Raw genomic sequence first — 15,493 nt, 5'->3', positions numbered from 1 at the left:
ATGTGAATTTGAATGCAGTCATGACCATTCCAGCCTACTCCTAGTCTTTCTGGGAATATAATGTCTGTACAACTTGGGGTGATTCTTTAAGATGCATATGATCAGGTCCTGCATTAGACATATATTGGGATGAGCACTGGGTGTTATATGGAAACCAACTTGACAGTAATCTATTAAAAAAAAATTACGGATGTAAGAAATACATTTTCAGACAAATAAAAAATAAGAGAATTAAAAAAAAAAAGACACACTGAGTCATATGGAAATGAGGTGTTAAGGTAGACTCTATATGTTTAAGAAGTTCCCAGGTGATTTTATACCACATGTTTGCTTCTGAATACTAGATGGCAAAACTGCAATCAGATTCTTTTTTTTCTACTTTTTATAATGTTTTTTTATTTATTTCTGAGAGAGAGAGAGACAGCGTGAGCAGGGAAGGATCAGAGAGAGAAGGAGATACAGAATCAGAAGCAGGCTCCAGGCTCTGAGCTAGCCATCAGCACAAAGCCCAACGCAGGACTCGAACCCATGAACCATGTGATCATGACCTGAGCCGAAGTCGGATGGTTAACCAATTGAGCCACCCAGGCACCCCTGCAATCAGATTCTAAATGTTCATGAAAACTCAAGGTTTCCATTCTAGCTTGACCTTTTCACTGCCCTATACAACCTACACATCAAAATATGCTGAAATTCCAATGCACAAAATTAGAGAAGTTCAAAATTCCCAGTCTGTTCTGTAATTTGCCACCTAGTAAGAATTAAATGGAAAGGAACTGCTTGTTTAATTAAAAGAAAAAAGCCACACACACACACACACACACACACACACACACACACACACACACACAAAGACACACACACACACAGCAGCTTGAAAAATGGCATAGAAATTCTGAGGTGGAATCTTAGTGAAATTTTTCAGACTGCTTCAGTTATTTAAATAAGCAGTATTATTCATTTGATAGACTTGGTTGCCCGGAACATTCAAAAATATTTACATGACTTATGAAAAAAAAAAACCTGTACAGTAAAATAAATTAACAGAATCTTTTAAACTAGCACATGTCAGTCAGGGAACAAAGTGCTTTACAATTTATTTCAGTCTTACAATGACCTTAACAAGGTAGATTTTATTACAGTATTTCCATTTAAAAATGGAAAAAGCTTGATTTCAGAGAAATTATTTGCTTCACATAACTGCTGCTACGAACAGCCAGAGAATCTGAATCTGCCTGCTTGTGTTTAAAATACCCTGTGCTCTCCACCATATCACAATGCGTCGTCACAGTATTCCACATTAGCACTTCTCAACTGGATCAGCCACATCCGCACCACTTAGGAACTTGTTAGAAATGCAGATTCCCAGCCCCCACTCCAGTCTTACAGAATCAACTTACTGAATCAACCTCAGTCACTGAGTCAGCTCTGGGGTTTCAACTGAGGATCTGTGTTTTAATAAGCTGTTCAGATGATTCTAACGCATGCTAAAGTTTGAGAACAACTGCTCTATTTCATTTTCAGTTGTCCAGAAAACCAAAGCAAAACCAAAGCAAGTCATAGATTCTCTTCTGGGAGGTGGAAGAAGAATTTGATGATGAGCTCACTGTTTCAGGAATGCTGGCATTTTTACAGACGACCGAAACTATTTGCATTGCGTGCTTCCTTGCAGGCTTATTTCCTTAACATTTAAACTACTAATCAAGGCTTGACTTTGTTTATTTCCACTAACCCTGACACTCTGGCCAAGTGTCACACGAGTATAGGACACGGATACTTTGTGAAGTCTTTTTATTGAAAAAAAAAATGTTTTACCAGATTTCCGCATTCTTTAAATACATTTAGTTGCTTCCCTTTTCTCAAACTTGACCTTCAGATGCCCCCAAAGGGAAAATGATCTTGAAAGTAGTTGGAAAATAAATTAAAGCAAGGGATGACTAAATCAAGGGGGACAATAACAGGAGCTCTTGACATTAATAACAATTGCTGCTACTGTGTGCCCATCCTGTGCTAAGCACATTTCCTGCATTAGCTCATTCGATCCTCACAATAAGCTTGTAAGGCAGATGCGATACATACTATTTACAAATAATGTGAAAACCAATGCTTAAGTAGCTTGTCCAAGTTCACCCAGTCAGGAAGTGGTCAGTCTCATCACCTTCTGCTCCTAATTACCAGGCAAGGCTGCACCTCATTTAAACTGTCTTCTTCATGTCAATATCATCTTCTCTGATCTTCTAGAACTATCCTTTGAAGGTCACTCAGAGTACCTGGAAGCCAATGGTGTGGTCAAGCTGGGCCTGGAAAGCTGTCTGCTGACACCCCCCACTCCTCCCCGGGAGAGGTCAGTCTGTCCTTGAACCATGAAACCCGATTGTACTCAGTTCTTCAAAACCAGTGTATTGGGTTTGCAAGAAGTTTAACATGCATATTCAGAAGGATGAATGAAAGAGAAAAACACAAGGCACCAATCCTGTTGACAGGAAACCTATTTAAAACATACGTTTTGAGGGTGAGGTAAAGCCAAATCACTCATCACTTCATAAAGTCCTGTAAAGGCCATATCCGAAAATTAAGCTTTCAAATCAATGCCTCATATAAACTTCCAGGACTCAGGAACTCTTGAAAAGCTGAGGACAAATGATCACTCTCTGCTCGATGTCAAAACAGTCTGTGGGGTCACAAAGGTTTATGATAGAAAGAAAAGTGGAGTAAACTAAAAAAAAAAAAAAAACAATAAAGCAATCATAACTTGTAAAATGTGAGACTTCTCATTCAATTTTTCTAGTAAAAGCTGGTTTTCAAAACCAAAGAAAGCTTAATGTAAAGGGCCCTGAAATGAAATATGGTCAAGGGATGCAAGTGTTATGGGATGAATCGTGTCCTTCCAAAAAGATGTGTCGGGCCAAGTGCATGTAACTTCACAGTGTGACCTTATTTGGATAGAAGCTGATTGAAATGCCATTGGTTATGATGAGGTCATACTGGAGTAGGGTGGGCCCCTACTCCAATATGACAGGTGTCCTTAGCAGACAATTCTGTGAAGACAGAGATATGTAAGAGGTGATGTGACCGTGAACGCAGGGTTTGGGGCTGTACAGCTGAAAGCCAAGGAACGTGAAAGATTGCCAGCAAACCCCTAGAATCTGGAAGAGGCAAGGAAGGACCCCCTTTCAGCTTTCAGAGAGAGCACGGCACCATTGACACCTTGATTTCAGACGTCCAGCCTCCAGAACTGTGAGCAGATACACCTCTCTTGTTTTAAAATACCCAGTTCGTGAAACTTTGTTAACAGACCCAGGAAATGAATACACTAGGGATCACTGCAAACAGAAGACTCCCCATCACCACTGCTGGAGCACTTCCCATCCAGGGGGAGCAGAGAGAAGCAGGGGGTGGGAGAAGCAGGGATCAGCGACCTCAGGTGACTGAGAGAAGCGAGTGACATCATGGCTTTGTTTGAAGTGCATCCAAGAGGTCCAGAGGACATGTATGCACTTCTTCTTGTCTCATTCAAATGAGGAAAGATCCATACATCCCTTCTTCTCTTGTTTTAAACACAACGATTTCATCAGGAGAGTCTCAGAGCAAGAGCACTGGAACGTGGTAACAGAGGAGGGTGTTGGGTTGGAGTAGGAAGATGTGTGATTCAGAAATGAGGGAAGATAGGGACAAACAAGCCATCTGTGTTATGTTTTCCATGAAACACAGATGATAATCAGAAGACACCTTGACCTCTTGGAAGCATGTGTCAAACATGATCAACCCAGCCAGACCTCTGCCGTCTTTTGGCTCCTGGACCTCACCCCTGAGGTTTCTTCTTGCCCCTCCAGCTTGCATTTATTCCTTGTCAGCTCATCCTCTTTGCCTGACCTCTATAAATTAGGTACTTGTAAGATGGAAAATCTCTTTTCTTTCCCTCTACTCCTGCTGTGGGTTATTCCCACCAGTTCCCCTGCTGTATGCAAACAACTCCCACAATTATAAACCCAGCCCAGACTTCTATTTTGAACACTGGTCTTGTATATTCAATGTGTACTTGATGTATCTGCTTTTATGTCTCACATATCAATTCATTACTTCCTCTCAAGCTGATTTCTTCCTCCGCGTAGCAATTACATTGTACTTACTTCTGCTTTACCCGTATCTGATCATTTAATCCTCAAACACCCTTTGAGACTATTATGATCCCCCCTTTAGAGGGGAGAAGACACAGAGAAGTAGGAGGCTCCTCCAAGATCATGTGGCTTGTTGGTGGCACAGCCAGGATTTAAACTCAGGCAATCCGACTGTAGTCTCTGAGCTCATCCCTAATTTGCCCTTCTTTCTCAGTCTGCCCCCTCCCTCTAAATGGTACCACCAACTTCCACGAACCTGGGAGTCACCTTTGTTGCACCTCTCTTTCCCTGCAAGTGCAATCCATCAGCAAAGCCTACTTTATTTAGACTATCTCAAAAAGACCGTCTCCTGTGTCCTTCTCCCCATCTTCCTTGCCCCTGTTGTTGTCCAAGTCACCAACACCATTGCCCGGGGCATGGACATCTGCAGTGGTCTCCCTTCCTTCCATTGCCCACCTCCAACCACCTCCCACAAGCAGCCAAGTGCTCTGTGCCAGTGGTCCCCACGGCCCTGTGTGGCTTGACCCAACTTCCCTCTTCATCCTCACCCAGAGCTACTCTCCCCTTTGTCAAGCACACCTCAGTTCTTTGAGAGCCCAGCTGATGTGTGTTGAATTCTTCCTCATCTTAATGTCTTTGTTTGTGTTACTCCCTCTATCTGGAATGTTCTCCTGCCTTTACTCCTCTGCTTAAAGGCTATCTTCTCTGACAGGCCAGCGCTGGCCACATGACCTGAATGGGTCCTCTCCTGTTGGTCTCTGTCTCAGCAAATCTCCCCCCATAGGGCACTCAGCATTCGGTATTATCTCTCACTGTTTACATCTACATCTCCACTTCCTCTGTCATAAAATTCCAAGGGGCAGAGACCTTTTGTTTTACTCACTACAGTATATCCAGCTCTAGCCCAGTACTCAGTCTTCAGATAGGGGCTTAAAAAGTAACTATGGGGGCGCCTGGGTGGCTCTGTCGGTTAAGCATCCGACCTCGGCTCAGGTCATGATCTCGCAGTTCGTGGGTTCGAGCCCCGCATCGGGCTCTGTGCTGACAGTTAGCTCAGAGCCTGGAGCCTGCTTCAGATTCTGTGTCTCCCTCTCTCTCTGACCCTCCTCTGCTCACACTATCACTCTCTCTCTCTCTCAGAAATTAAAAAAAAAAAAAAACTATGAATGAGTTTGCTGGAAGAAAATGAAAGCAAGACAATGACATCCCAAGGTGTGGAATTTCTCCCAGACCTACATAATGCAATGGGCTGCTTGATGAAACTGCTTCCTTCAAATATCAATAGTCCAGAGATCAAGGTGACCATTGTATCCTAGGAAATTTGGAAGATGCTAGAAATATTTCAAAGCTGGTCCCAGAAACCAGGGTGGAAGCCAGGTGGACCAGGGATGTTTTCAGTGATTCTGTGTGTCTTTCTAACTGTCTCTCCAAGCACTCGGGGTTCTCTGGTGAAGGCAGCAAATCCAGCTATCTGGATCGGGCCCCCAGAAAGTCTTTCTCAACAAAAACTTCTTTCTCAGAATAATTTTCATTATTTGTTTGAACCAGATTATAAATAATTTATATTCATCTTCTTTTGAGTTATTTAGCACCAGTATCTGAGGATTACGTTTTTCCTCCACAATCAGTCAGGTTTAACTTAACTTAGCTAATAAGAGTTATTGAACAAACTCTGCTTGGCCAAGAGCCACAGAGGTGAAGACTAGTATGGCTATGCTGGCCACATCCTCAGTTAGGTGAAATACATATCCAACTTCATCTTTCAGGAGAGACAACTTTGTCAAAGGGACCTGTCTTCTAACTCTGGAAGATTCTGGAAGATACAGGGAACCTGACTCACTGGGTTGAGGAATCTTGCATCGTCTACATCTTCTGCAATGGGGACTGGCTAGAAAATGGCACTGGTTTGGCAGGGTGTTGGAATTGCAGCGGTGACATCCACTCTGCTCCCACATCACTTCTATGAGAATGAAAATCCACCCATGAGGAACCGAGACCAGGGACGTTCGCTGTTTGTAATATTACAGAAAGAACATTTCTTGTGTCTGTGGCCAAGGTCATTAATGCCCACATAACATGATGGCTACATGCATTAATTTATGAGTTTGTACAAGTGTGTGTTTGGGAAGTGACATTCCTAACAACAAGCTGCTACAGATCTAAGAACTCTTCCTCATGTCAAGTAAACCTACATAATGGAAATTCTTTGAAGAGTTTATACAAAGGCTATTGAGACTACTGAGATTCTCTGTGGCCCTTGCAGGATCCCCAGAAAAGAAGTGACATGCCTCCCCAAATCTCCTTCTTCCCCTGCTGTCACCCCAAGGGGTGATACATCTCGTCTCAGGCTTTGTACCTGCTGTTCCTTCTGCTCTTCTCCAAGATATTCTACCAACTCACTGACTCCACGTTGACTTCCGCTCACATATCTGAACAGAAAAATTACACTCTCCATCACTGTCATTATCCACCTTTGATTTTCTCCAGAGTACTTAAAACTGCCTTTATTTATTATACACTTACTTCTTAGCTTATTAGCTATCTTCCCTAATAAAAACCAGAGGCACGTAAGCTCCATGCGTTTTAAAATTTCTCTTTCTCTGTATTTTCAGAGCCTAAAACAGTATTTGGCACATAGGAGATGCTTAGTAAATATTTGCTAAATGAATAAATACATAAAAAATGATTTTTTATTCTGAGTCTTGCTTTCTTTGACAATTCTCAAATGCCACTAGGCGCCTTTTCAGAGCTCCATGTCATACCTCAAAAATCTGACTAATGCATTCTTCAGCTTTTGTACATGTTGTTCAGACATAGTTGTCACTACTCCTATTTAAACATGCCTCCAGACCTAGGTGAAGTATTTACTCAAACACAAATGGTTTAAAAAGAAAAGAAGCAAAATCTGATAATGGAGGAAGGGGAAGATTGAGAATTTTCTGCCCTTTTGACTTATCCTCTTCTAATTCACGTGAGACCTCTCTGTCTGTATTAATCTTCTTGTTCTGTACTCTAAAATGCTTGTGTTTCAAACATCCACCAAAACACGGGCTTTCAAGAGAATCAAATTATACCGTCTCCCCTTTACACTCCTTGCTCTTGATCTACAGCTTTTTCTTTTCCTCTTTGCCTGTGATTTAGCAGGCTTCTTCACAATAACTACTCATAGATTTGGCAAATTACACTTTTTATTATAATTAAATGTGAAAGAGGGGCCCTGTGTCTTTATGGGTGACCTGGGGTCAGGGAGTGGCAAAAGACAGCTCTTTAATGCTCAGTCCATTCATTCCCAGTGAAGCCTCTCTCTTCTCACTCAGATTAGACAGTGTTTCTTTCCAGACTCTGTCCTGAAACAAAGCTCTAATGTTTTGATTTGAAATCCAGGTCTTACCTGTTTTTCATTAACTTCCTGCAGAGAACCATTTTTGCAACTGTATAAGTGCCAATATTTATCTAAAGAAGCTTTAGGGAACATGGCTTAAAACACACACCAGACAGGAAGCTGCAGTCATGTTGAAGAGTATCTAATCAGGCATGATGCCCATTCTCCTTGGGATGTGAGGGGTCTAGTTCAATGAAACCTGTTTTAGAGCCAGATCCTCCAGCCCCAAGATGCGGTAGGCAGGGAGATCAGAGGAGAAATCCAACCTAACCTCATGTGTGTCACACAGGTGTTCTCCCCACACATGTTTTAGATTTGCATGGTTAGGAAGAGCAAACACACCAGAAAGAAAGGTCTGGTGGGATGTCCTCACCAAAATAAGATCTATGAACTGGACAGGGCTCCCACCAACTCCCTGTACCCAGGACCAGTAGCATAAGCAGCCCAGGGCTGGTGTCATCCATGGGACAGAAAGAAAAAGGCATTACCTTCCCCAATTTTCTCTCACATTAGCACACTGCACCTTTCCTAGGCGTCCCTACTGCTGGTGTCAATACTCCGTGTTACACAGCAGAAATGGAACCGTTGAGCCCCCGTGTGTCAAACTGCCCCAATCTTGTCCCCAGGAAAGAGAGGAAGGGTCAGGTGGGGAAGAAAAGTGGTGCTCTCTATCTCACCATGAGCACATTATCAGGGATTACTTTTATCTGTTAGTAAGTTTCCACCCTACATAAGCCTTCCCAACCTTTCCACCATCAAGAATCCCTTTAAGTATTTCTTCTCCACGGACCTCATGCTTTGAGTGATTCTGCCTGCTAATCTGTAATTATTACAAACCATTTACTCATTTTCCCCACTGTTCCTTATTACTAAAGATAGTAATTTCCAAGCAGAAGTTCTGATCAGCACAAGGTAACTAGTCCCTTACTAAATATAGTTTTAGTAAAAAATAAAGGAATATGATGTTTTGGAAATTCTGTGCAGCCCTGATATGAGTTACAGATATATGATAATTTATATGTGTATGATAATATATATATACTAATTTAACAAAAAATATCTTTGGTCTTTGTCCTGGGTTCCTGGCATAGAGCTTCAAAACCGCTGGGGTTTCCTGGGACAGGAGTGTCTTTATTACGCCTACAAAGTGACTCAGGGTAAGCCTCTAGATAGCTGTAGGATGGGGCTGATTGGCAGTTTGGGAGGGGAAGGAGACTGGAATTAATTTCAGCCCTGTGGCCTATGATTTAATCAATCACGCCTATGTCATGAAATCCCAGTAAAAACTCTAGATGGAGACTTGGAGGCGATCCCTGGCTGGTGGACACATACTGTGCAAGGGAAGGTGATATGTCCTGACTCCACAGACACTGGGCATTTCCAGACCTTACTCTACGTCTCTTTGTGTAGGTAGGCTTTATGATAAAACTATAATCGGGGCAGTTGGGTGGCTCAGTCCGTTAAGTGTCTGACTTCATTTCAGGTCGTGATCTTGCAGTCCATGAGTTCGAGCCCCATGTCAGGCTCTGTGCTGACAGCTCAAAGCCTGGAGTCTACTTCAGATTCTGTTGTGTGTGTCTCTCTCTGCCCCTCTCCTGCTTCCACTCATGGTCTCTCTCTCTCTCTCTCTCTCTCTCTCTCTCTCTCTCTCACACACACACACACACACACACACAGATACACACACACACAAATAAACATTAAAAGATTTTTAAATCTGTAATCGTAAATATAGCACTTTCAGCGAACTCTGTGAGTTGTTCTAGACGACTACTGAATGTGAGAGGGTCACGGAAATCCCCGAATGTACAGGTCAGAAGAGCAGGTGGCTCTGAGGCTGGCAGCTGGTGTCTGAAGTGAGGGCAGAGCTCTTAAACCTGGAGTTTAACTCCAGGTAGTGAGTGTCAGCACTGTACTGCAGTATACATACTTGGAGTGGGAACAGAGCATTCCTTCTTTAAATACATATAAATATGCAAACCCACTGAACGTGCAACACCAAGAGTGAACTGTAATGTAAACTGTGGACTCTGGTGATTATGATGTGAAGGTAGGTTCATCAGTTACAACAAATGTACCATTCTGGTGAGGGGTGTGGATAATAGGGGACCCTACGCATGTGTCTGAGCAGAGGGTATATGGGAAATATCTTTACCCTTGCCTCAACTGTGCTATGAACTTAAAACTGCTCTAAAATAATCTTCAAAATAGGAGTGGTCAGAATCTATTTGAGGAAAATCCATCTGTTTCCAGATGGCTCAGAGAGAATCATTCCAGTGGGGATGAGGATGCTGTTGATTTGTCATAAAATCAGGCCCCAGAAACTTCTTTACTAAAACAGTTGCAGGGATATTAATTAGCTGGGAATATGGTTTTTAAGAAATCATATACTTGAATGATAATGATTACAGCTAACGTTTACTGAATGCTTACTACATGCCAGGCACTGTTAATGCAATTTTATATGAACTGGGTTAATGTTTACAAGCACTAAATGATGCTGGTACTGCTGTTATACCCATTTTACAGGTGAGGTAACAGAAATAGCAAGAGACTGACAGTAACTTGCTCAAGGTCATAGTTAACAGTCAATTTAAGAGTTATGTGAAAGAAGAGCTGGGACTGTGGCTGGACCATCTTCATTCTGTTCCCAGTAGAGCTCAATGCAGCAGGTACTTGCTGCTTTAATTGTTTAACTACCCTCTTGATGAACTCCTTCAAGACAAAGTCCTTAGGCATCATATTTATGTGAAATTACATTTTTTTAAAGTGCCTTTTATTCCTTGGTACCTGAGTAGCTCTATGTTCCCCTCATTTATAAAGTAGAGTTTGGACTGGGGGAGGGAGAATGCATAGCAAGTTAGGATCTTATAAGAGTTCATAATGATCACGGTGGTTATGAATTTAGAAAGAATTTGGCAGCATAGTTAAAATACTAATTTGAGGATTCAAACAAATAGCAATTGCATTCATTATTCTCTAAAAATAAGTTAGGAACTGACCAAGGAGCAAAGACCCTAGAATATTTGCTTGAGGAAGCTAGCATTGTAGAAGGCACGTAGAGGAAAGATACTGCTACGGTATCTTCAGAAAGGCATGGTCCTGCTCTTTCCGACTCTGCCGCTGAGTCCACCCACTTGCAATGGATGGGGCTGCAAACTGCTCCAGCTTCCTGATGAAGAGGAGCAGGCAGCCGTACAGCACGAGGCCCATAACCTGAAGGCTCGCAACTGCTTCCGCTACAGTGGGGTATTCACAGGAAGACTGTGTGCATTGGGCCCACGGTGGATGGCAAAGGTGTAGTCGTAGTCATGAAGCGGGGATTCGACCAGCGAAAACTTGCCACCTCCACGCTGTCAGTGCAGAGCCTGATTCAGGGCTCAATCCTAGAACATAGGGATCAAGTCCTGAGCCACCATCAAGAGTCTGACACTCAACTGACTAACACAGCCAAGCCCCCTCTTTTGACATTTTCTTATGTCAGTATATAAAGACCTGACCTCCTTTTGTCCAATTCTTTTTAATGATCACATAAAAATGGCTATAAGTTACAAATGAGTCATTTACTCACTTCATACCCCATGGAGGGCCATTTATGCTGTCTGCATATTTTCATGAATACAAATAAATGTCTTTAGGCCTATGTTTTTTCAGTCTTATGCAAGTATAAGTGCCCAGAAGTAGAAAAACCGGGTTAAAGAGGGTGTACATTTAACACCAAAATACCATCCAAAAGTGTGCCAGGTTTAATCTCCCACGATCAGAGTATGAGAGTACCTGTCATGCCAACATTGGTCTTACTATATGTTTTCCTCAGCTCTACCAATACTTAGTCAGAGATGGTTTCTCATTGTGTTTTTTACATTTCTTTATTTCCTAGTGAGAGACAGCATCTTTTCATATGTTGGTTGGACATCTGTAATTTTTTTCATGTCTTATTCATGTCCCTTACAAATTTTTCCATTGAGTTTTTTTCTTAATTTATTCAAATAAATTAAAAAATTTTAAACATTTATTTATTTTTGAAAGAGACAGAGTACAAGCAGGGGAGGGGAAGAGAGAGAAGGAAACACAGAATCCATAGCAGGCTCCAGGCCCTGAGCTGTCAGCACAGAGCCCAACATGGGGCTTGAACCCATGAACTGCAAGATCATGACCTGAGCCGAAGTCAGAGGCTCAACCCACTGAGCCACCCAAGTGCCCCTATTCAAGTAATTTTTATGTTAAGGAAATTAGGTTTTTTTGTCTGATATGATACAATATTATTCCTCTGTGGGTTGTCTTCTGACTCTACTAATAGTGTTGTTTGCTGTCATAAACCATAAGTTTACATGCAATTAGGTAGATCAATATATCTCTTTTAGGGTTTTGGTTTGTCTCATAATTGTAACTGCCTTTCCTACTCCAAGATTATTTTAATTTTTATTTATTTATTCATTAAGTGTTTATTTATTTTGAGTTAGAGAATAACACAGGGGAGGGTCAGGGAGAGAGAGAGAGAGAGAGAGAGAGAGAATCCCAAGCAGGTTCTGTGTTGCCAGCACAGGGCTCAATCTTACAAACCTTGAGATCATGACCTGAGCCAAAATGAAGAGTTACATGCTTAACTGACTGAGCCACCCAGACACCCTTCCAATATTATTTTTAAAATTCACCCATATCTTGTTTCTTTCATTTCAGTGTTTTATCCATTTGAAATTCATTTTAATGTATGAAGGGAGAAGGAATACAGATTGATTTCTTTCCCAAATGGCTAGAACATTTCCTAACATTATTTATTGAATAAGCCATCTTTTCCTTTCTGATACGAAACTTATCCTTATCATATAATAAATTCCCAAATCACAGATGAAATTTACTGTTATTGACCTCTAATTTGGTGTCATCAAAAATATTTTTAATTACGTACCTCTACAAACACATTTTTCTATTTTATTATTTTTAGACATCCTCTAGCTTTTTTGGCATGTTATATTTAAATGAAACTTTTTTTTAATGTTTTATTTATTTCTAGGAGAGAGAGAGAGAGAGAGAGACAGCATGAGCAGGGGAGGGTCAGAGAGAGAGGGAGTCACAGACTGAAACAGGCTCCAGGCTCTGAGGCGGCAGTCAGCACAGAGCCCGACGCGGGGCCCGAACCCACGAACTGCGAGATCATGACCTAAGCGAAAGTCGGACACCCAACCGACTAAGCCACCCAGGCGCCCCTAAATGAAACTTGTATCAGCTTTCAAAACATTTTTTCTAATATTTTGACTTTCTGTATATTGATTTGACTAAGATGAGTTACTGTGTTATGAGGGCTTGGTTTTTACTTACCCAGATGGAGGCCATGATATTCTACTTTTGCTTGAGTTGAGATCACACTAACCTATTAAAAGAAAAAAAGTTACTAAACAGAATAAATCTCGGATTCAGAACATAATAATCTCAAGAAAAACCCTTAATCTTTAATCCAGAAACCAGAAGTCAACATTCAAAGAGAAACCATCTCAGTAAGATGATGTGGCGTCTCTAACATCAAGTACCTTATTTAATAAACAAACATTTACTGAGCACCATTATATACAAAGGATTGTGCTGGATCTCGGTAGGGGTCAAAACAAGAGAGAAAAAAAATCTCTGTATGTAAGAGGTTTACAAATATGTTTCCCGGAAAACAAAAAATTGACTCCTTTAAAAATCCAATAGAACTATGTTGATTGCTGAGTTCTTTTAACCAGGATCCATACCTCATAAGGAACAACAGCAGAAACAGAAATGGTCAATGAATTTTAGCTGGCTTCAGTCTGATTCTTTGTGCTTGATTGTGATCCCTCCATACACATTTTACAAGGCTCCAAGCCTACAGCCTGTTATAAACAGACACGCTTGCTCTTGGAGGAGGCAGTCTGGTTCCTGGTAGGGCTCAGACGTAAAAAGGGCAATTCTTTGGTGGAGCCCTGATTGGGAACCCATGCCCTTGTCATTTGTAGACATTTTTCAAACATGCTGGCATATCTCCAGGGTTGATTTAGAAATACAAGTTGCTCCCACCGATCCTGGGAACAAAATAATCTAAAATTTCAAAGATAGCCCCAGAACAAAGTTTAGTAGGAAATTAACACTATTAGTTCCTGGAAATATTTAGCATGATTTTCTCAGGCCCTCGGGCCCTCTGTACCCTGGGGCAATAGGCTCTTGCTCTCTGCTTACCAGGTCTAACACTGCATCCCTTTATATACACAGTGGATACAAGGTGTTCTAGTTCTGATTTTGCCTTTTTTTTTTTTTTTTAAGCAGGCTCCATGCCCAGCGTGGAGCCCAACACCGGGCTTGAACTCATGACCCTGAGATCAAGACCTCAGCTGAAAACAAGAGTCGGATGCTTAACTTGAGCCACCCAGGCATCCCCTGATTTTGCATCTTAAAACTCAATTTCTTTGAGTTTCAGTTTCTTCATCTGTAAAAAGGGAAGAGGAGGGCTGCTAGCGCAGAATGAAGTAACATGTATTGTAATATCAGCTAGCATTTTGAGTTCTTACTATGTGCCGGGTAATATAAAAAGCACTAGGTCAATTCCGCAAGGCGTTTTTGTCATATTTGTTCTCAGAGGCATAGACAGTACCAAAAAAGTGCTCATTAAATGAATGAATGGATGATTTAATATAAACCTCACAATAATCTAGGGAGTTAGGTGTCATTAATAACATCTCCACTTTGCATTTAAAGAAGCTGGGGCACAGAGAAGGTCCCACAATGTTCCAGCCACACAGCAAGTGAGTGTCCCCCTCCTGAATCAAGGCAGTCACACTCCAAAGGTATGAAACTAACTCCATCGCTTCTGCCCTCCCCAAGTGCCTGTCCCAGACATCAGACATCGTCAAAACTGATGTTCAATGTGTTGATCCAGTACAATTTGTAAATTATTAGTAATTATTACTGACTGAAATTTTAAGAAATCACTCCACAGTGGAGGCTACATGACTGAACAACAGAACTTTAAACATGCTCTTCAGAAAGGTATTAGAGCACCTACATCATTTCCTTTTCTTCATACCCCATCCCGATTATTTCTCAACAGATTGCTCTACACAATGAGCACAGCTCTGAGAACAAGATTCTTGTTTTCTTTACATGTTTTACATTCCCTTTCTCATCAGTCTGAAATGTTCTGCCTTCATGAAGCCAATGGTGATATCTTTGCAGAAGAACGATTTAATGAGTTACATTTTTTACGATGTTGATAAAACAAGTTGTAAATGTAGCTCTCCCCCAGGGTAGTCTTGCTATCTGTGTAGAACACAAATCCTGGGAAAGAATTTATGTCCAACTGTGTATATAACTCCTTATCAGCAGTCAGAAGGGCCATCAGGGACCCAGAGCCTCTGGGACCCTGCACAAACCAGTTTCCTATACATGGTCATTTTGCAATCTAGGAGTCAGATCCCCCACCTGCTGACTCAAATGCCAGCAGGATGATTCATGAGCAGTGAAATGGACTCTGTTGCAATCAAAGAAAAAGGTGAGTCTTTTCAATGAAAAGCAAACTTCTCGGATTCCCAATACTCAATAGCTAAATGCACTTTTCTTCTACCACCTAAAAATAGTTAAGTGTAATAAAACAAATGGCTTAACTTAAAGAGGAGAAACCGGCCACAGAGAGGAGTGGGGGTCCAAGTCCTCAGAATGGAGCTCGTCCAGCCCCTCCTGAGCCCCCAGGGACCCACAGGACATTTCTGACTCTCCGCTCTTTTTCTGTCCCCAAAACGGTCAGCACTTGAGGGGCCGAGACGCTAGATCCGTAGGAAAAGTGAAGGGTCTAGGGCGTCCTGACAGCGGGGGGTCGCTTTGCGCCCCGCCCTCACCACAGCCGGGCGACACAACCCCCTCCCCCGCCCTGGGCACCCCATTTTTGCTCCTCTGGGCCTCAGTTTCCGCCAAATGGAAATGGGAGTCGTGGACTCTCCGCCCTGAAGCCCCTCAGGCCCCTCACCCCCTGGCCCCCTGGTGC

General features: G+C 42.0%; 1 protein-coding gene across 1 annotated transcript in view; it reads right to left on the bottom strand.

Moving 5' to 3' along the window:
- The window catches only part of ANXA3 (annexin A3), a 57,701-nt gene that overhangs the window by 41,735 nt on the left and 473 nt on the right, over positions 1 to 15,493 (bottom strand). The window contains exon 2 of the mRNA XM_077770551.1: positions 12,820 to 12,871. Within this exon, the coding sequence (XP_077626677.1) occupies positions 12,820 to 12,834 (15 nt within the window). The 5' untranslated portion in view covers positions 12,835 to 12,871. The remainder of the gene's footprint in view (positions 1 to 12,819; positions 12,872 to 15,493) is intronic.

The sequence above is a fragment of the Crocuta crocuta genome, unplaced genomic scaffold, assembly GCF_008692635.1.
Source record: "Crocuta crocuta isolate KB4526 unplaced genomic scaffold, BGI_CrCroc_1.0 scaffold236, whole genome shotgun sequence".
Lineage (NCBI taxonomy): Eukaryota > Metazoa > Chordata > Mammalia > Carnivora > Hyaenidae > Crocuta > Crocuta crocuta.
The sequence above is the reverse complement of the archived record's forward strand: the minus strand, read 5'-3'. Positions and strand labels throughout refer to the sequence as shown.